Here is a 21357-nt window from a genome sequence, read left to right on the forward strand (position 1 = left end):
ACATAAGTAAATAAATTTATGCTAATGTCGCAAAAATTTCTAACCCAAATAAGCATGTCCATTTGATTTGTATTTAACGATGTTCTCTTTATTTTGCAGATATAAATAAATATATTGGTAATTAAAACTAATAACTTTTACATTCTGTTCTGTATTCCAAATTTCTGTTTAATTTACGTTTTTGGGCACGCACTCGATTAGCTTTTAATGCCAACTCCTTAGTTGAAATGCTGTTAAACATAAATCCTCGAAAAACGCGTACAACTCCAATAAACATATGTTACTTCTTGATCTTAATAGATATTCTCTTATTCCATGATATTTTCGTTTTCAAAAATAAAACCGTTCGAAATCAAAAAAGGTTAATTTAACACTTCAGTTTTGAGAATCCTGTTAATAGACTAAAACTGCGAGCTATGTGTGTTTTCAAGTGTTTGAATAACATGTGTTATGCTAATGCTTGCATTGTATTACTGGATCTTTATGCTGTTTCTCGATTATGAATCTATAATAATACGCGTATTTCCACACATTTGTTCAGTGCTCTTAAGTTCTTGAGTCTCGAGTTGATGGCGCTCTGTTTTGAAGCTATGCTCAAAAGGTTTCGCATAGCCAAACGAGCACCGACCCAGGATAGGACTAGAAAAATAATCGTTTCTCGCTATAATTTTTGTATTTTCGTATGGCAGCGCACTAAGCACCGAAATAAGTTTTAAGTCAAAGCAATATCATTTTGAGTTATGATCTTTGTGATACAGAATTTGAAGGGGCAACGGAGCACGTATCTTGTGTTGTGGTGGAAAGCAAAAAACGCAAACTATACGCGTGTAAAAAAATATATGCACCTCTCTGCTTAACCACATTCAAGTTACAGGTTGATCTCTCATATTTAGTTTACTTCCTATATACAACTTTGCACCTGCTTTGACCCTATACACAGGGAAATCATAAACTTAAATGTATACATTTGTTTCGTTTTCGTTTAAGTGGTAATAAGCACAGGAAAAATAAATACAAAATTGGCAAAATGTGTAGTTTAAACTAAAAATAGCTGCTTTGGAACTAGGTGTTCAACGAACTGGCCATCGTTCGGTTCTTTAATTGCCGCCGTCAGTTGAAGCAAGAAATAATAATAATATGCGAAGTACTTGATTAATAACTACTAAATTTAAACATTTCTCTATATGTATTTACAAATCACAGCTACAAACACTAAAACCTTTCTTCCAGTGTTGCTTAAAGTGGCGACGACAGGCATTTTGCGGGGTTTCAAACAAAAGGAAAAAAAAAAATAGTAAAAAATGGAACTAAACTTTCACACGATTACAATACGTTTCGTTATTCAACTCGTTCCCGCGTTGTGCTTAAATAAAAATGTTCTTCAACTCGCAAAAGGCATCTCAATTTTAGTTTTTACGTTAAAAGTAAACTATAGTCCAGCAAGCGTAAGAATAAGGTTGTGAATGATTAGCCCTCTTAGTTTTACAGCCAACCGCCCTTGCGGCCAAAAAGCAAGGAACTAACTGAACCCACAAAGGCCTGCGTGATGCTCTGCGGTGCCGCCTCCTCCTCCTCCTGCGTGGCCTTCGCCTCCATCCGCTTGGTGGTGGTGCCCAGCTTGCTGCTGCTGCCACTGCTATCGGCCACTCTGCCCAGATCGGGACGCACTCGTCCGCCTCCTGCGCCGCCGCCAGAAATCGTTCCCAGATCGGGCCTCTGGTTGGCCATTCCATTCTTTAGCTGCCTCCGCGACTTCTGGCGCTGCATCTGCTTCAGCCGCGTTTCACTCGCTGTGCCGTTGGATGTCGTTGACGGCGCACTCGATCCAGCAGTTGGCTCACTTTGTGCTGCTTTCGTTGTGGGCGTCGTGCTCTTCGGGGGTTTGCTCTTCATCACCAGACCCTGATCATCGCTATCGTCGCTGTTGTAGGCGCTGGTGCTGCTGCTCGTCGACATGGCGGCAATGCTTCCTCCAGCCGTTGCCGCCGATGTTGATGGCGCGGCCGGCGTGGGCGACTTCAATCCGCGATGCAGGACACCCTTGATTTGCGCCCGATCGAAGTGGATGTCGTCCACGATGCTGTTGCTGCTGGTGTGCAGACTCTGCAGGCTGCCACTGCTCAGCGGCGAGCTGCTGCGGTTCGCGATTCCCGAGCCCAGGCCTCGCTGTGCGCTTATTATGTTCTCCAGTCCAATGCTCTCCACCTTCTCGATCAGGTTCAGCGATCGCAGTGCCCGCCGCTCCAGGTGCGACAGCATGATCTTCTGCTGCTGCTGCTTGCTGAGGCTGCTGCGTTGCTTCTGCTGCTGCTGCTGGTGCTGATCGCCGACGATCTTGCGGCGGATCAGGTCCGCTCCCGACGAGAGCAGTCCGAACAGCGGCTCCGGCGACTGGGCGCGTGGAGGCGATCCCTCGGGACTGTTGCAGGGCGTCACCGTGGGCGAGAAGTTGGGACCGGCGGGCGTGTTAAGGGCACTGGGCGTCACCGCCTTGATTCCCCTCTCGTTCAGCATTCCGGCGAGTCCGAGGTTCACCGAGAACGTGGAGCAGGAGTTCTTACGCGAGAGTCCTGCGCGAGGCGTTGCGGGACAACTAAAATGGGGAAGAAATCAAGGAATTCAAATCAGAAATAGCTACTAAGTCGATTTTGTACATTTTAAGCATCTGTGGTTAGATGCTTAAAATGTAAAAAATCTTAAATCCTATTATTCAAAATAAAATGTTAGTTATCAGGCTTTAGAAATATAGCTTTTGAAAAGGGGAACATTTAAAAGTTGTGAAGTTAAAATCATAGAATCATGGTCTCAGAATAAATAATATTATTATTATATATTAATATTATTATTATATATTAATATTATTATTATATCATGTTTATATTACACAACGTATTGTGGCCACAGCTGGTAAAAGGAACAGAACGTTTATCGTTAAATATTTATATTTAAAACATGTGAACAAATATTTTAATTAAATGAAACACAGAGTCAACAACTAAAAATGTTCTCGGAATTAAATGTTAAAACAATTTCTTGTGTACAAAAGTTTCGAATGCTTACAAAACTTTCTTTAAAATTGTTCAAAGCATTAAAAAAACTGCTCTCATTTACTAGTTCTACAAATAATAGACCTATAAAGTATTCATCAGTTTTGCTTAAAGAGGCACCTGTATAATGTATAAATAGCGCAATCATTTATCACAATCACTTACCTGGGCTGTCTTGATGTAGATGTGGAGGCCATGCGCGAGGACATCTGCGACTGCGAGAGGAACGACAGATCGTTCACGAAGCCATCGTCGGGGTGCATGACCATGCTGTTCGTGTAGGTGAAGGTGCAGCCCGGCGCCTCAAACTGTTTGCCGGGCAGATCGTCGCTGACATCCTCCTCAACATCCGACAGAGTGTAGATCTGCATGCCCAGATCGTCCAATCCCCGGCCACCGCGAATCGTGACGCCCGGGCGCTCGTCCAACAGTCCACTGAGCGTGGGCGTGGCGAGGCGGGACCAATGGTGCAGCGTCTGCGATCCCTCCATCGGCTTGATGATCTGCAGCTTCTCGGGCAGGCGCCATTGGTGCGACATCGAGGCGGACATGTGATTCGTGGATCCCGACATTCCCGACGACCCGGTGGACATAATGCTGTCCGGCGTGCGCACGCCCATCGGGAGGTTCGAGTTGCGCTCATTTCCGGCTCCATGAGCCGCTGGCTCATCATAGTTGTAGGTTCCAGCCGGCGCATATGACAGCATGGCACGACGGGCCAAAACCTCCGCCGGCGTGAGCCGCTTGAGCGCCGCCTCCAGCTCCTTGGCGCCGGGCGCTCCTGGCACACCAGATGGCTGGGCTGGATAGCCGTCATCGGACTGGGAGTTGAGACTCTCGTTGGACAGAGTTTTAACGCCCAGCGATTGACTGCTACCGCCGCGATAGTACGAGCCCGCTGGATACGCCATCGAAGCCATGCGCGGCCCCGAGGTGCTGCTCATCGACATGGCGCCCAATTGGGTCATCGACACGTTGCCGCTGTCCATGTAGTTGCCGCTCTTCCCAGCACACCGCACCGTGTCGAACACCCGCTTGTACGGCGGCACATTGCCGGCTCCCGCATAGATGCTGCCGCCCATCGTGGACGAACTCATGCCGCCGGACGGCATGTGCATCATCATGCGGCTGATGCGGTCCGCCGATCGCTGGCTATCGCCCGATATGCCCGAGTCGAGGCTGTTCTCCGAGTACAGCGACGACTCCATCAGCTCGCAATGCAGCGAGTCTGGCTGGTAGAAACCACTGCCAACGCCGGCACCACTTGTGCCCAGTCCGCCGAGGAAGGAGCTTCTCGCCATCGGCTGCGACCGCTTGCGTTGCTGCTTCAGTTGATCCTGGGCCGAGTGGAGCAGGGCGAGCACTTCTTCGTAGCGCTGCTTGAACTCCACCAGCTCCAGGGCCAAGGCATTCTGGTTCTCCTTGGTCACGTGCAGCAGGGATAGGTGCTCGTCGTTGTCCTGCGTCAGCTGGTGCAGCCGCATCTCCGCCTCCGCGAGGCGAGCGGTCAGACTCACGATCTGCTCGTGCTGCAGCCGGTTCTCCTCCCGCTGGCGCTCCAGCTCCAGACTCAGGTTGTCGTACTGCGAGTTGGCGTCGTTCAGCTGGGCACTGATGTCGGCCATCAGCTGGCGCTCGTGCTCCTCCACCTCGTCCGTCTGGTGCGCCAGCTGGGTGGCCTCGCACTTTAGGGACTTATTCTCGTCGAGCAGCGTGTTCACCTTGCGCTGCAGCAGGTCCAGGGTAATGGATTTCGACATGGTGGGTGTGTCTGCAGGAAAATAAAAACAAATTATTACATAACGTGTAACTAATGGTGTTATTTTAAACAAATTCAGGTAATGAATATAATCATTAAAGTTTGTACAGCTGCAAAGTGCGAATTAAAAGTTCTTAATTACTTTTAGAAAGTTGGTAAGTGCACAAAAAAACACTATTCAAATCATTCTTCAATTTAAAGTTTCTGAAACGTTTAATTCAAGACCATAAGTTCTAAACTGTTCTTTTGTCGCCTAAGATAGCGATAGTAAAAATATAAACAAGCCCAATGAAGGTTGCACTTTAAAGAGTTCATGGCCATTAAGCCCCATTATATAAATCCGGAATTGCCTTTTAAATATGTACATAACTCACCAGTATCCGTGCCATCGTCCGCATCGTTGGTTAGCACCGAAATTAGCTCGTTCTTCTTGTGCAGCTCGTGCAACAACTGGGCGCGGTCGTCGTTGGAGGCCTTGAGATCGGACTCCAGATCGGCAACCCTTGCCTCGAGTGCATTGTTCTGGGTGAGTAGCTCCTTGCCGATCTGCACGGTCAGCTCCAGGTCCTTCTCCTTCTCCTCCAGCAGTCGCGTCACGGCCTCAATGTCATCGTACGCCCGAGTCATCTGGCTAACGCGATTGCCGCATAGAACTATAAAATATATAAAAAGAAAATAATATTAAATCTAATAGAATTTGGAACCAATCAATAAATTTTTATTAGGAAAAATTGAAGTTTTTTCAGCAGGCTGTTTGACAGAGTTATATAAACCTGCTCCAAGTCGTGATTCATAAATATAAACTATAATATCCCAACTGTTAAACTTAATGTAGTTAAGAAATCTCAACGGTTAATACGCTAAAATCACTTTTTAATAAAATAGTTCGTAACCAGGAATTTTACTGGGTTCAGATAGTCGGTTGGTCACTGTACGAAAGACTTTGACAGTGTTGGAAAATTTCTCCAAAGGCTCCAACTCAATCCATCGATTAAACAGTAAACACTTAAGCACACCTTCCATTAGCAGTTGTTCGTTCTGCTGCTCTCCCGTTATAAGATTTTCTGCTGCAGTTGCTGAAGTTGCAATGTTGTTGCTGCTGCCATAAGAGAGTTCATCCTCGTACTCAAGTTCATCGTCCGTGATGAAGAAGTCTTGGTTTAATTGCGACCAATTTTGGCATGCCTCAAAGGCCAAGTCTTCCAAGTTGGTTTCTATCGTTGTTGTTGCTTTTGTTGCAGCAGCTTCCAATGCACCTCCACTATCGCCATCTCGCTCAGATGCACTGGCTAAAAATCGATGATGGACCCCGCTGCCGGCAGCAGTCTCCCTCTCGCTCTCTGGCTCCATCTCCTTTCCCACATTGTTTACGTGCGTCATTTTGCCTTTGTTGTTTTTCTTTCCCTTCTTTTCTATGGCAAAATCTTTTCTTAGTCACTGCATTCTTTGATTTAAATTAAATTTAAATCATTTGGTTGAGCAATTTCCGCTGCGTTTAGTATTATGTAATTTTTAAAGCATTTTACAAATTCTGGCGAGGCACTTTCGGTTTGTTTGTCGGCACTAGAGGGGGATGTTTTCTGGTTTCTCTATGTGTTTTCCCCTATTTATCCGTTTTCTCTTAGGGGTCACATGATATTGTAGTTTTTTTATTCAATTGCCTTGATGGCCGTAAAACGTAAACATTAAAACTAATTGCTAAATTAATGCGAATTGTCCAGAGTCACAAGAGAAAATGAATAACTGTCATCGCGTTGGCCCTCTCTCAGTTTTTGTACTCTCTCCTCCTCTCTTTTTTGGCCACCCACTAAACGTGGAGCATGCGCAAAATTACTTGGAGCTCGTTAATTTATTTTCAAAGATTTCGCTGGCCAAAAATATACGTATTACAAAAAAAAACCTCGCTTGGCTGCTCAATGTTATCTTTTCTGTTTTTGTTTTTATTAATAGCCATGAGCGCAGCTTGGAAACTGGAAGTGGAACTTCTTGCTCGGACAAACGCACACACACAAATGGCAGCTGCGACTTCGACGTCGACTGAGGAGAACCGGCAGCGAAGGCAACAACAATAGAAACAGCAATCCACAACAACAACAACTGCAGCATCACTTAAAGTAAAAGGCGTTTTCCCAGGCATTTCCAGTGAAAGGGAAATGGCAATATTTACAGCCACAGCTGGGAATTCTGAATAGGAAATTGCTACAAAACCCCTGAAAACTCACATGTTGCCAAATATTCCTGCGTTTCACTTCACTTCACAATTGATAAACCGTCGTTTAAAAGTCCAAAGGTTAAAAGACATTAGCCACACAAAAAAACTATATAAACGCGAAAACTTCAAATCTAGATGGAAAGAAGCAGACGAAAAAACTGCGCTCCAAACTCGTGACGGTACAAGCACACACACAAACACTGTTTCTTCTTCTTCTTATGACTTTTGCGTGTTGTTTCTTAATATTATTTTTGCAAAACGCTTCGAATTGCCCACTTCATCTTTAAACACATGCACACACTATTCGTAGTCCCGACTCCTTGACTTTGGCAATTTTCGCAAATTGTTTTATTTTCCGTTCCAATTTTGCGAAAATTGTGTAATTTACAGATTGCAGATACTCGAGAGAATGACAAAAAACGCGAGTGGAAGCCAAGAGTGAATGAATTTTGTTTGTTGTATTGGAATCCACCACCATCCACATTGGGGAGAGTAAGCCAGAGAGAACCGGAGAGCAGTACAGTATTGCCAGCTTTAAACAAGCAAGAGAGACGGTTGCAAGAGGGTCGACTATTTACTACTCTGTGTTAACCAATACCAGTAAATTAAAAATTATATAATTAGGCCCCTTAAAAATCAATTATTTTAGCAATATTTTGTATATTAAATGTACATTATAGAATACAAATTTAACAAATAATTTGTGAAAAAAAACGTTAGTCTGATAAAGTGTAAGCAACATAAATGCAGTTACGTACATATAAGTTTTAAGCTACACATACCCTGTAAAATAACAAGTCAGTGCTACTCAGCTGACACTCGAAACTTTTAAAGCGAAATGAAGCGGATAAACGACCCAAGGCGAAGCAGTTTGCCAATTGTTTGTTTTCTTTGCCATATATCATATTCCCATTTCGCAGGTAAACAGCGAGACAACTGAAAACTCCAACTAAAAACCGGAACCATTTTCCGGATAATCCTAATCCCATTCATGGTTAGGGCGCGAAAAACTACGCGGGTAATTTTCGGCGTACCTATGTATTCCAGATGAATTTCCACGAACTACAGCGCATTCACTTAAATCAGGTAGCAAACTTAAGCACAGAATGAAAAGGGATAGGATCAGCGATAAGTAGATTTACGATTCTTCCGGATGTCCGATCTCTAAAAATTAAACATCTAGTTAGAGAGTTCGTGAACCAAAGTAATGGCACACTTAACGATTTACAGCACGTGCTGGTCAGCCATAAAAATCAAAGGAAAACTCATTACCCTACGTCTCTGGTTTACAAATTACTTTATATAACCCATAAATACATGCAACCTGTATAGTATATAACCCATTTACTGTTCTAATTAGTATTGTATTCACTATACTTTTCCCCTATTTTTGCTCTATATGAATATCTTAACATAATTTACAAAGCCTCAATGATTATTTTGATTTGTTTATAATTATAAGAAAACGTATTCTAGATTCCCACTAATCATACTTTCTATATTTACAGATTAACATCTAATCAATATTTTACTTATTTAATCTTGATACTGTGATTTTTGTACTCTAGAAATATGATTCATAATAAAAATAGTGTTCTTTGTATATATGTAATGATAATCTCTAAGAAACTTAGTAATGTTTTATTATAGAGACTTGGTTTTTTAAGATCCCGAAAAAAGGTTTTGCGCGCAGTCATAAAACGGTTTTTAATGGCGTTTTGACAGCTTTACGCTAATAGAACTTCAGTGATGATTTCAAGACAATAATGTCATGTGGTTGTGCCTGCAATAATGGCAATGAGTGACTGGAGCTTTTTCCGCAATCAATTGGCCAAGATAGTGTGTCTGGCAAACAAATGATAAGCAACCCGGAAAGCTCCTCTGCACATTTAGAAAACTAATTTAATTCAAACTTTCGTTGATAAGTGGCGGCCCTAGCAATCATAATTCCAGACACAAGATGAGATCATGTGCTTTTTGACGTTCTTCCCTTCTTCCCGTCCCTCAAACGTAATAGTTTTTCTAATGAACCTGCTAAAAACCCAGACGATTATAGCAGTACAAAAAGCCATCATAAGTTGTGCAAATATCAACATGGGCTCTAATGACGAGTCGGCACGATCAATATAGTATATCGAAAACAAATACAAAGTCTGAAAATCGCTGATGGAAATAAAGGAAAATAAATACGGAGAAATTAAGAATTTGCTCAAGCCTACATATATGTGCAAACAAGAAAGGAAGCTAGCTTCGGCAAGCCGAAGCTTATATACCCTTGCAGTCATCAAATATGTCGAACAAAACGCATAAAGGCTAGACAACATCGAAGCTAAGACGATTTTTCTATTCATTTTCCATATTTTTGACTATAGATCATATGGGAGCTATACGATATAGTTGTCCGATTTTGATCAAATTTAACTCGTAATTCAAGAGTCGTAAAAACACTCTATATTCCAAAAATCATACTTGTCTGATGAAAAACAACGATGTTATCAATTTTTTTCCATTAATTCTATATATAATTTTCGATCCCTCCTATGGCAGCTATATGATAGAGTTATCCGATTTTGATCAAATTTAATCCGAAACTCAATAACAGTTAGAAAACGCCATCTTGAAGAATTCAAGTCGATCTGATGAAAAACAATAGAGTAAGAATTTTTTATTTCATTCTCTTGTATTGGAGCTATCCGATATAGTCGGCCGATCCGGCCCGTTCCGACTTATATACTGCGTGCAACAACTACACAACTTTTGGGAAAGTTTCAGCACGATAGCTTTAAAACTGAGAGACTAGTTTGCGCGGAAACGGACAGACGGACAGACGTACATACATATTTCGATTCTGCTCGTGATGCTGATCAAGAATATATATACTTTATGGGGTCTGAGGTGTCTCCTTCACTGCGTTGCAAACTTCTGACTGAAATTATAATACCCTTTTGCTCTGCAAGGGTATAATGAGAGACTAGTTTGGGCAGAAACGGACAGGAGGACAGACGGACAGACGTACAGACATATTTCGATTCAGATGGTGATGCTGATCAAGAATATATATACTTTATGGGGTCTAAGGTGTCTCCTTCACTGCGTTGCAAACTTCTGGCCAAAATTATAATACCCTTTGCTCTGCAAGGGTATAAAAATGGCTGTCGTGTTTGCCCACACGTCGACCACAACAAAAGAACACAAATAGATACGGAAAACAACAAAGTTTGTGGATTGAAAACATATAAAAGTCATTCGATAAGATAAGTTGGAATTAAGGCCAAAACCACGGTCTTGCAGGCTGCACTTCAGTGATAAGAAAAGAAAGTGGGGAAATGTGAGGCCATAATTTCAAAATACTTTAATAACAACGACAATCTATTTAAAACCATCTTCGCGATTCAAGTATATTAACAAGGAATTGTAGATATCGTTTAAAGCGGTTTAATACACATTTTTAGATAACGATATTAAGTTTTGAACTCGTCTAAATTTGATCCCTAAGCTTATAGGTTGTGAATTATGAAACTGAGAATCTTGAGTCACACTCTATACAGAAAGTGAAGCGCTTTAGTTCATATTGTTACCAAATGGTCTATCAAAGTTGGGCAGTTTTCGAGTGGACCGGTTATCACATACTCAATTATCCACTAGAGTTTTCTTTTATCTTTTTATTGAAGAGTAATGGATTACAGTTTACTTAAGTGCCAAAGTTATCAGATTTTTGCTATTACCTAAACATATATGTATATAGAGATTCGGAAACTCAAAATGTGTAATGTCCTTAGAAGAAGTTAAATCGATTTTAAAACTTTATAATAAAGAATTGTTTCCGGATTAACACTGATCACTGCATAGAACCTAAAGATCCCTATATCAAACCTAATATAATCTAAAGATCTATTGAAAACCTCTATCTCACCTTTGTTTGTCAGCAAACTTCGCACCACTTTGAGGCAGTTTTTGCCATCGACATTCTTGGAGGCGTAATACATGAGTTCCCAGGAACTTGCCGCCTGCAGGAGTTCCTTCGGCAACTCGAAGTGCGGTGCCTCCAGGACACCAGTGATGGGACTGGGAACCGGAGTCCCCGGAACACTGCTCTCCTCCACTTTTCGCTGCCCCTTCGATGCGAAATCATGGAGCAGGGCCAAGAGCGGAGCCGAGGCGCCCAGTTGAGGATCCATCGACTTCGGTCCCGACTTCATTTGCTGGACAATGCATCGCATTCGGTCCACGGCCCCCAGTTCAAGTTCCAATCGCGTGGGCGGCGGTTCAATCCCGTTGACAATCGCCGACATGGAGGAGCAACTACTGGAGATGCTGTCAAAGTCGCAGCCGGATGATCCATTGAGCTGCTGCAGTTTATCCACCGAACGCTGGCTATTTGTGTCCAGATGCTGACCCAGCAGCTTGTAGGTGTTCTCGAAGTGCTTGCTCGAGTTGGACGGCTGACTTGTGATCAGGGTGATGGAGTTCTGGGAATCGTCGGAGGCATTGGACCACAGGGAACTGCTCGACTTGCTGGTAGCCAAAGAGGAGTTCGACGAACTGCCGGCATCAACTAAAGTGCTATTCAACTGGCTGCCATTCTCGAAGATTTGCCCATAATCATCCGCCTCCTGCTCAACAATTATGGGCAGGGCCTCCAGTTTCTTGATGGGATAATGTGGCTCCGGTTCTTGTGGCTGATTGGTTTTACTTCGCGTTTCACTGTTAAGGAGTGGCATTTTGCTTTACGTCCATTGTTTGCTTTTGCAACGCGAACTTGTTATTTTAAATGATCGATTTAAACAGATATTGTAATACACGTAACAATTAACTTATAACTGGAAATTTTAAGGTTCACTTTTTATCAGCTTTCCGGGGATTTGTGCTACAAATTACCTACAAAGATTGTGTGTTTAGTGTGTGGTGCAAGTGGCTTTCTTTTGCTAATGCGCATTTGTGGCTGCTCTTTATTTGGTGCCCCCAAACGATTCTTTATCTTTACGACCGGAATTGCAATTATCGATGGGCTATTTTTGGCCAACTCTCCAGCTGGCGGTTACTCTTGGATTATTAGGCAAGTCACCGCCGATTCGGCGGAAGGTGTTTGCCACATTTCCCAAAAATAAACAACAATGGTGAACTGTGTGAGCAGATAAATCCCCATATTTACATACAATGCCAGACGAGCAAATAAATCACAAAATATTTCAAAACTACAACTTTACACCGCAACGCCCAGGAGAAGAGTGGACAGATTGTGGCTACCGATAGTGGAAATTTAGTGGCAGCCACTAAAGAGGAAAGTTGGGCGCAAACGAGTTTTACAAATTAGTTAGCCTTGCCCGGAATGAGATGCGTTCGAGTGGAGAAGCTGGCGGCTTCGTAACATGGCCAAGATCACGTAGGTCGCTGGGAAAACTCGTAACTCAAGAACTCGGCTAGGAAAATGAGGAAAAGAACAGCGTGGGTTGCCTCACAACATTTTTTTTTTCCCGCTCGAGTGGGTAGAAGTGGTGCACATCATCCCAATGAAGCTGGTCCATCCATTCACGCTCTCAATAGCCATCCGATCATAATATATATATAGTATAGTATAGTATGGCTGGCCAGCTAGGCAAAGTGAAAGAAAATTGAGCTGAACCCAGCTGAGATAACTGGCGAGCTAGATACAAGATACTAACGGTTGTGCCAAATGAACGGCCAACATGAGATGACCAACATAATAAAGCCGCCTCTGCGAACAGAAAATCTTAAGGCCCAAGCGGAGATGATTCAACTGATCCGAGTCACCTTTTTGAGACTGCATATTATTTTTGTTGTTTTAACTTTTTGTCCCTGCAGTTGAAAGCGGTAATGTGCTTTGCGTAAAAAAACTCATTTCAGTCTCGGCTTTTTTAGGTTCATCGACATGCACGAAGCGTATGCACTTGTGAGTCACGATCCCCAACTTTAAATACTAAACACTCGAAGGGAGCCGACGAATAAATCACTTTATCGCATAGATAAACCATATGGCATATGACAAAACGAGCCCAGGGAATCAACAAAACTTGATTGGCTGATTGAAAAAATATGAAAAATAAAGTGGCAGGGAGGAAAGCAACAGTCATTCGGGCATTCAAGAGCCGCAGGGTAATTATGTAAAGACAACTGAATAAATAACTGAGGGAAAAGCAGGCAAAACATCCGAAAAAGGCCAATCAATTCGTACACGCGAAAATGAAGCGAAAATGGCAGCAGTAACATTAGACAAACTATGTTTTGTTTCGTTGGCATGTTATTTTCTGCAGCTTTTGCGATGTATTTGGTTCACATCAACTTTCACAAATGCTGCTCGTAATTAATTATTTACCGAACTTTGGTGCATTTAAGCATATTTTTATGGTCACTCCAGGATGGGTTTCATTTACAAAACTGCCTTTTAAATGTGACCAGAAAGTTCAAGATCAGGAAGTATCAGCTTTGGAAAGGTTTGGAAAGACTTAAGCTTCGTTGAGAATGTAAGTTACATACAAGTCAATTATCTTATCAATCAAGTAGTTTTCAAATTGTACGAAAGCCTGGGATTAGTGGCTGATAATACAGTTAGAGCTATACTAAAGTTAGCCAAACTCTTAAACTAAAAACTTTGGTCTACAAGTTTGCAAAAGTAATCCAAAACATCAATTTGCTAATTAAGAATATGGATAATTGATTTGACTTCACAATACCCACTAACTCAGTGGTGTTTTCGTACCTTTTGCCTAGTTTAATTCGAATAAAAAGTATTCGATCATTAATACTCTTTTTACAAACAGTTGCTTTGTATCAAGCAACAGCAAAGTCAAGGAAGTTCGATGCTCGCTGTAATTGATACGCGATTGAGTGATAGGCGGCGTAATTATTGTATCATATGGTTATTACGGCAGAAAAAACGCTTTGAGCCACATTTTCTTGCACCAATTAATGCCGGCAATGTGAATGTCCTACTCAATAGGTCAGTGACACAAAAGAGGCAGAGGAAAAACATAGATAATTTAGACGAATGCCTGCAGGTGCAGTGTTGCGAAATGACGCAACGAAAGTATGTCACAAAATGTAAACCATCTCAGACAATTGCTTGCTAAAAAAAAAAAAGAAGGCAGTATGGTCAGTCGGACATAAGCGGCTTTTGGTACCTAAGTTAGACCCACGAACGTGACACCATTTTTGGTTTGTGTTCGCCATTTGGTTCACCAAAAGCTTAGCACCAATAAAAGTACAATTGCTAGTGCGATTATGACTGTCCATTTAACGTGGCCCATAGCTCAAACGCCATTTGTACAACATTTGCGGTTCGTTTTCTGCGGCAAACTTGATGAGCCAACGGAACGCGTTCTTTGGCCAAGATAAACCGTTGATTGATGCGGAAGAGCTACTGGAAGATAATGGCAATCGATCAAGAAGCCACGCCAATGATGTACAGTTATAGCTGGCTATGCAAGAAGAATTAGCCACATTTATATAGCTAAGATTAGATTCACCGGTCCATGATTCATGTTTTAATAATTTACTTTTTTAATGGGTAATGACTGCGAATTTAAAATGGATGACTAATGGGAGAAGTTGTCTTTTTTATGCAGCTTAGATTATGTAGATTGTTGTAATAGGGAAAAATAACTGTAATACCTCCAAAGTTGTAAATTTTACAATTTATTAACTCATTAAAAGCCCAATTTATAATAATAAATATTGGTAGTCAGTTTTTTAGTGATATTTTCAATAGTGAATTGAGAGCCTTATACATATGTACGACTTTGGTTCGTGTTAGGGAAGGTTGTCTGTATGCACAAAAAACACAAAATTCCAAATATGTAGTGTCAAAGAAAAAGATTACACATAAAATTGATCACTTCTACATAAGGTGTTTGTTTAATTTGACTTTGACCTTCTTGTTGCGTATTGTTTACTTCTTTTTGACAGAAACTATTTTTCATTTTGGTATTTCTGAGCCACAAGGAATTTCCATCTGGCCAGGGATCACTGTAAACCGGCTGCTCCCGAAGAACTGGAAGCCAGGAATTCGTGTAGCGGTAAATGGTAAATTACCCGTCCAATACGCACACATGTTTGTAAACATATAAACACACCCATGGCAAACAAACATCGGCAAACAGCTGGCTGGAGCAAAAGGGACGGAATGTCGATCCGAGAAAAAGACAGACAGGAAATTCCGATAGAGCGGCTATATAGAACTGAATTGGTTCTTATCAGCGTGAAACCGAGAAACGGAATTTACCGGGGCATGGAAAAACGATTATGTAAAGAGACGAAACGACAACAACTGCAAGTTGAGGGAACCCATTTAAAGACAGAAACAAATTAAGCTGACAGAAAACAAGACCTGCCCATGGCCTCCATCCAATAATACCATTCATTAAATGCGCGCTCCCTTTAAATGTTTACACCACCCAGCATTTTCCTCTTCATAATTCACAAAAAAGAAAAAACGAACGAAAAAAAGTTTAGCACACACACACACTCACAACTGTTGTCCTAAAAATAAATTCAATTCGTATGACGGCACGAAACAAAAAGCACTTGGAGAAATTCCAAATGCCTTGGCACACAGCGCGTATGAGCAATACAATTGAGAGTATTATTAATAATTTTTCGTTAATGATTTTTCGGCTGTGCTTCGGTTTTTGCTTTTATTTGGCACACACACAACATATTTCTCGAGTATTTTTGGCAAAATTATGCCAGACGTGCACACGCACAATTTTCACTGCCAACCAAACGCGGTTTTTCGTTATTTTTGCACTTATTAAAAACTAGCGCAACGCTTACATTTCGTTTTGGCACACAGTTTACGTATTTATTTCGCGGCGGCGCTAAGACATTTGAAATGCACACAAAAGCACGCGGAGCACCATTACTTTTCCCTTTCCCCACCGATTTCAAACGTTCAACAAAATCGAAAAGCAAAGTGACAAAAGCACGCACGGCGTTGCCAGACCCTCAGCCGGGTGCCCGTCAGCTGTTTTTGGGGGCTGCCATGTGGCGCCTGTCGCGTGTGAATGCTAGGTAACAGCTGTGAGCCTACGTTTTATAACACTTCCCACAGCAACAAGTGTTGCTGGGATGGGAAATCGATAAATTGAAGTTTCAGTATTTGGCGGGAACTTTTTTTAATCAAATCGTATAAATAAATTGATCAAAACAAAGAACTTAAAAAAAGTAAATCTTAACTTATTTCAAGCCAATTAATATATACGTTATTATAATGGGATCGAACATTTTTTGAAGTGAGGAATCGAAAAAATGTTGCATTTTAACGTATTTTCTTAATTCAATTAAGTCTTGTTAAACTAAAATGGATTAACATTTTATAACTTAAGTTTATTTTATAAAAGAATGGCCACAAAATGTACATTTTTTTGAAAATTCATCAGAAAAATGTTTACTATTATTATTTGACATATAGTACAAATATAAAAGTTATACAGAATAGCTGCGCATTGTTTCATTAAAAGAGATAACAATGACAAATTCATAAATTATAAATCAAACAACTTAAACTCATAGAACCAAAATAAACATGAACTAAATCATTTGAAAAGAGCTTTTGAAATATTGACAAATATATTCGCAGAAATGTCAGAGATAAAAAACATTTGCATGTGATACAAAGAAATTCTGCATATATTATATTTAGCAATGTATTTATAATCTGCTTTCTTGCGTAGATAAAAGAAAATTGCGTTTTGCCAAGCGAAGGTGGATAAACATTTCGAAAAATACTTAAAAACTAATAAAAAACATTTCAGAATTCAAGAAAACAAGAGAATAATGACGAGTACAAACAAATGTTTTACGCGTGCTGACAAGGGAAATATAACAAAATTGTCCATTGAAAATCCACAGATACCTCTTCATTTTGAATATAGTATAAAGAGATTGTATAACTCACACTGAATATGATTCAAGAGCTGACCGCACAAGTTTCCGCTGATAAATTCATATTAATTGGGCAATTGTATGGCGAGGCAGAGCCGACCAGTGCCATAAAAAACAAATATATTAGGAAATTCATATTTGGGTATGGTCTTCACCCATTTAAAAGCTTGCAATGTGTACATTGTGAATAAAAATAAACCATACTATGAATATTTTAGTTCTTTGGCTACTAAAAATGTGTAATTAATCGACCATTTGAATGCCGCCCATGGTAACTAAAGCTCTTTAACAATACTTAGTTATTGACATAAAGGGTCGGATATTAGAACGTTAAAAAACGATTGTAGAATATTTCTTAATAATAAAAGCTCTTGCTCTTAAACGTTTATAGAAACTTAAAAGTTGATATCAGCGCAGTCAATACACCAACTTTCTCAGAAAGGGCCTGGAAAGCAGTTTGTGCTTTAATTTAAAAGTCTTTTTGATGATCTCAGCCACATACGCAGAATGATTGAGTCACTCCTAGGTTTTTCATGAAAAGTCAATTTGTTTTCTGCAACCGCCCTTCTTAGTCTACGACATCAACGAAATGCAAACTTACGGAAATAGTTGAGGCACTCTCTTGTCTGCTCCTTGGTCAGGCCCAGACCTTCCGGCGGAATCGGTAGCGCTGGGGCCGGAACAAACCAGTCCTCATTCGCATAGCCGGAGAAGTTTGTGAGGAAATCGTTGCGCACCTTGTACTTGGGTATCTGTTCCTCCAGCAGCGAAAAAATCTCCACCTCGGGCAGGTTCTCGCTGCTGCACAGCTCTGCGGTGTAAAATGAATGAATTAGCATGTTACTGTGAGAATTGTTTATAAATGCAACTACAGTCAGACTTCCATGGTTCGGATAAGCAAAATTAACAGCACAAGATATATAGCTTTAGTTTCTAATTGAAAATACAAGTCTTTTAGAAGGCCTTGCTTACAAGATTATTACAGATTATTGAATCTAATATTAAGTATTTATTTTTCCAAACAATAATTAAAAGGAAATCTAAATGCTGAAGCTTTCAACAACATATGTATGTATTCCGTATACAATTAAAACTACTAATAAAAACAACGTCTACTCGACAGTTTCTTATGCTTCAAAGAGGGTGTAGATTTTAGTTTGGCTTAAGGACGCTTTAGGAAGTTTGACTGTGGTCAAAAGCCCAATTATTTGCTCACCGGTTAGGCAACTGGCATCGCAGGTCTGTGGTCTCGGGGCAGCCGCCGACTGTGACTGCGAGAGCGTCTGCTGGAGGAGACGCTTCGACTGGAGGCGCGGCAGGTGCTTGCTGAGCGTCGCCTGGGCGGAGGGACTGAGCGGCTGCGAGCCGCCATTGGCCCCCAGAGTTGCGGATAGCATTAAATGATGATCGCCTCTGGGTTGCAGTATTGTCTTGGATTAGATGCTCCTTGATTTCGGGGATTTGGGGTGGGAACTTGCTCGCTGGATTGGGGGCTCCTCCTCTCTGTTCCGCGTCTGGTTAGTTGCTCAACTGAAAGTGGAGAAGGAGAGGCGGGCTTGTGTTAATTTTCTGGCAATCACATGAAACTAATAAGCCAGCTGCCAAGCGACTTTTTCCACTCTATTTTCGCTGTTTACCCACGGGTATGAGTTCATTGCTAACAAACGAACAGGGGAACGAACGTACGCGACTGCTGCATTATCTTTTCGACTGATAAAGTCGGCTGGTGAATGTGAATGATTATTAATACTATAAATATTAGCGAAACGTCAAAGGATTTTCGACTAATATTTATCAACTACTAAATTGGCAGTCGCTAACTTCCACGCCCGAGTGAAATGCTTTGCGGTTTCCATGAAATACGCGATTTGGCCTTCTTCACACGTTACAATTTCAATTTAATGTCAAGTTGAATGAATGGTTCTGTTGTATATTTTATACCTCTTTCAGGCGGAATTTAGCCAACAAGCTCCCAATACTGAAACTTATTCCGATTAGCCATGGTAAAAATTTAAAAACATATGTCAAACATTTAAATTATCGACAGGAACATTTAAAATTTTCTTATAATATAAAAATAAAAAGAAAGGTTGTCGAATATGAAGGAGTTCACAATAAGGATTCAATTTTCCTTTTTGCAATAACTGTTCAGAGTAAATATCAGTTGACCAATTTTTGAATTTAACAAATACCTGTTGAATAATAATTTTTAAACACACTGGATCACATTGTCTCTTTGAATATTTGAATCTTAGCCAATAACTACTTTGAGCGAAGACAGACGTCTACTGATTTTTCTTGGCCCGAAATGACTGATTATTGAGTGGAGCCTGCGAGCTTTGTCGAGTCATACCGATGTTTTCGAGGTCGGAAATCTGGAGTACTCGAAGAGCAGAACCAAGAGCCAAAGAGATGGCCAAAACCATGTGAAAATGGTAGACTACGTGCCCGGAGGCGCGTCGGCTGCACTCAGAAATACAAAGACCGCGGTGATAATAACGAAACGAGCGGAAAAGAGGTAAACGTGTAATTAGCCAATAAACATCACACCGAAAGAAAAGATTGACGTCAACACAACCCAAATTTAAATGGAGATATTATATTCAATTTCATTTTTGTTTAGATTTTGATTTAACAATCTGATCATCTAGGTAATTGAAAGCATTTTCGAAAGTGGTAAAGCGATTATTTACAAACCGCAACTATATAAAAAATGTACATATCGGTTTCTGTGTACAATTCAAAAATTTCCAGTTGAGCGTGAATTGGAGTTCGCAATTTGCAACTGCCTCGACTTTTAATCGGTGACGCACAAAGAGCAGAGTTTTTAGGCATGTGACGCCAACAGAAGGTGTTCCCTGCAAAATCGCGATTAAGACCGCCTAATGATAACACAAGAAAATCAATGGCGCAACTTTTTTTGCTCATTTGGCTGCAATTTGCATTGCATAACACTTAGAAAATCGAAGAAATGAGAGGAGGAATTTGCTTATAGCCAGAAATAACAACAAAACAGAAAATCGTGAATGGAAACCGGCGGCTAACGGTAATAGTTTGGCAGAGCAGCCGCAGCGCTGCAACTGCGCTGCTGCCAAACCCACACACACGCATGCATTCCCTTACTCACACAGGAAGGCATTTTTCATTTATTTTTTCTAGACGTAAAGCGTAAAGCGCGCAATTGTCAAAGGCTAAAAACACTAGCGGGGATGGCATAATGCTCTAAAATTAATTTCCAAGCAGCAACAATCCTCGAACGCTTGCCAAAAAGCCAAGCAATTTGTTAAAGTTGCGTTGTTTTGGCACTCAAACGCACACAAACACACACACATTGACACTTCGGTTCTCACTTATATAAGACGCGCGTCGTTTTTTGTTTTTGTTTAATGGGGCAGGGTCATTAGACGACACCGTTTTAGTTTGATTTACATTTTTTAGGTTTCTGTTATTAAACCATTGATTTATCACCAGCAGCATGAATCAGCTGGTTACTGTGGGCGCTGGGAGGGGGATGCTGCTTGGGGGAGGTCAAAAATTATCACGCACACACACGCGCTTCAATTTGCGGGGGCGCAGCTGTGCGTATGTGTGTAGGAATTATAAAACACACACACTTCTCACATTTCATAATAATTTTTACTGCTCTTTGGTGAAAAAACTAACCTATGCGCCAAGGCGTCCAATTATTGAATTTTCATTTTCGGCTCTATTATGGCCTTCTTTCTTGTTGTTGTTGGTACCTACATTTGTTGTAGTTGGCTTGTGTTTGCCATTTTTTCGTAGCGCTGCTTTCACAAACACACACGCTTGCACGCACACCACGCCGTTGGGAAATTCAGGGGTCACATGGAATTTGCTTCAATTCCGCTTTTAACATCGCGCTCGTCAGTAATTGGAAATTGTTTGATAATAGCTCAATTTTTAAAATAAGTTCTTGCACCGTCTGTGTGCGTTTGTGCTGGCAAAGAATTTACTAATTTTATTTAGCCAGAGTTCGATTGGCAGCTGCCCAACACACATGCAACGGCCAGGGGTGCACTGAGAAATGTCGATACTATTACGCCCCGCCAATCGTTATCGCCGCTTGAAACTCAATACTTTCATGTTTTCTTTTTATTTTATTAAAAACAAACTCATCATAATAATAAAAATAGTTGTGCTATAAAATTAGGTTGGAAAATGTGTTCATTTGCAAAATTTAGTAACTTCTTAAATCGAGTTTCCTGCAAATCAACTATCGACCTATCGGTCAGTGTCCTTACCTTTTTGGCGGTCAAACTAGTAGCTTAAAAATTCGATCAATTATTCGAATTTTGGTATTTCAGGCGGCAGGCATACAATATAGAAAGTGTTAAAAGTTATGCTTTTTTATTCCCTGCACAGTACTTATAGGTAAACAATATCACCCACTTCACTTTTTAAATAAAACCCATTTATTT

General features: G+C 41.0%; 1 protein-coding gene across 5 annotated transcripts; it reads right to left on the reverse strand.

Moving 5' to 3' along the window:
* Positions 1 to 66: 66 nt before the first annotated feature.
* On the reverse strand, positions 67 to 20945 carry LOC108100041 (trafficking kinesin-binding protein milt). Of its 5 annotated transcripts, none has more exons than XM_017203766.2 (6): positions 20663 to 20945; positions 18135 to 18448; positions 17520 to 17729; positions 5181 to 5459; positions 3213 to 4818; positions 67 to 2593 (listed from the first exon to the last, which is right to left on the reverse strand). In XM_017203766.2, the coding sequence occupies exons 2-6, from the start codon at positions 18313 to 18315 to the stop codon at positions 1483 to 1485; spliced, it is 3387 nt and encodes a 1128-aa protein (XP_017059255.1). In that variant the 5' UTR covers positions 18316 to 18448; positions 20663 to 20945; the 3' UTR covers positions 67 to 1482. The 5 variants fall into 5 exon arrangements, with proteins under 5 accessions (XP_017059255.1, XP_017059257.1, XP_017059254.2 ...); XM_017203768.2 differs by having other exon boundaries at positions 20582 to 20945; XM_017203765.2 differs by lacking the exons at positions 17520 to 17729; positions 18135 to 18448; positions 20663 to 20945 and adding exons at positions 10932 to 11896; positions 15809 to 15936.
* Positions 20946 to 21357: the final 412 nt, after the last annotated feature.

Source organism: Drosophila ficusphila, unplaced genomic scaffold (genome assembly GCF_018152265.1).
Source record: "Drosophila ficusphila isolate 14025-0441.05 unplaced genomic scaffold, ASM1815226v1 contig_855, whole genome shotgun sequence".
Taxonomy (NCBI): Eukaryota; Metazoa; Arthropoda; class Insecta; order Diptera; family Drosophilidae; genus Drosophila; species Drosophila ficusphila.

Bases quoted from the DNA above. Each gene is read 5' to 3' on its own strand.
- LOC108100041 (XM_017203765.2), bottom strand. From the start codon at position 11,739: ATGCCACTCCTTAACAGTGAAACGCGAAGTAAAACCAATCAGCCACAA. The intron at 5,460-10,931 runs GTGAGATAGAGG...TATATTTTATAG, and splicing joins AAGTTTGCTGACAAACAAAG to TTCTATGCGGCAATCGCGTT. The intron at 4,819-5,180 runs GTGAGTTATGTA...ATTTTCCTGCAG, and splicing joins GGACGATGGCACGGATACTG to ACACACCCACCATGTCGAAA.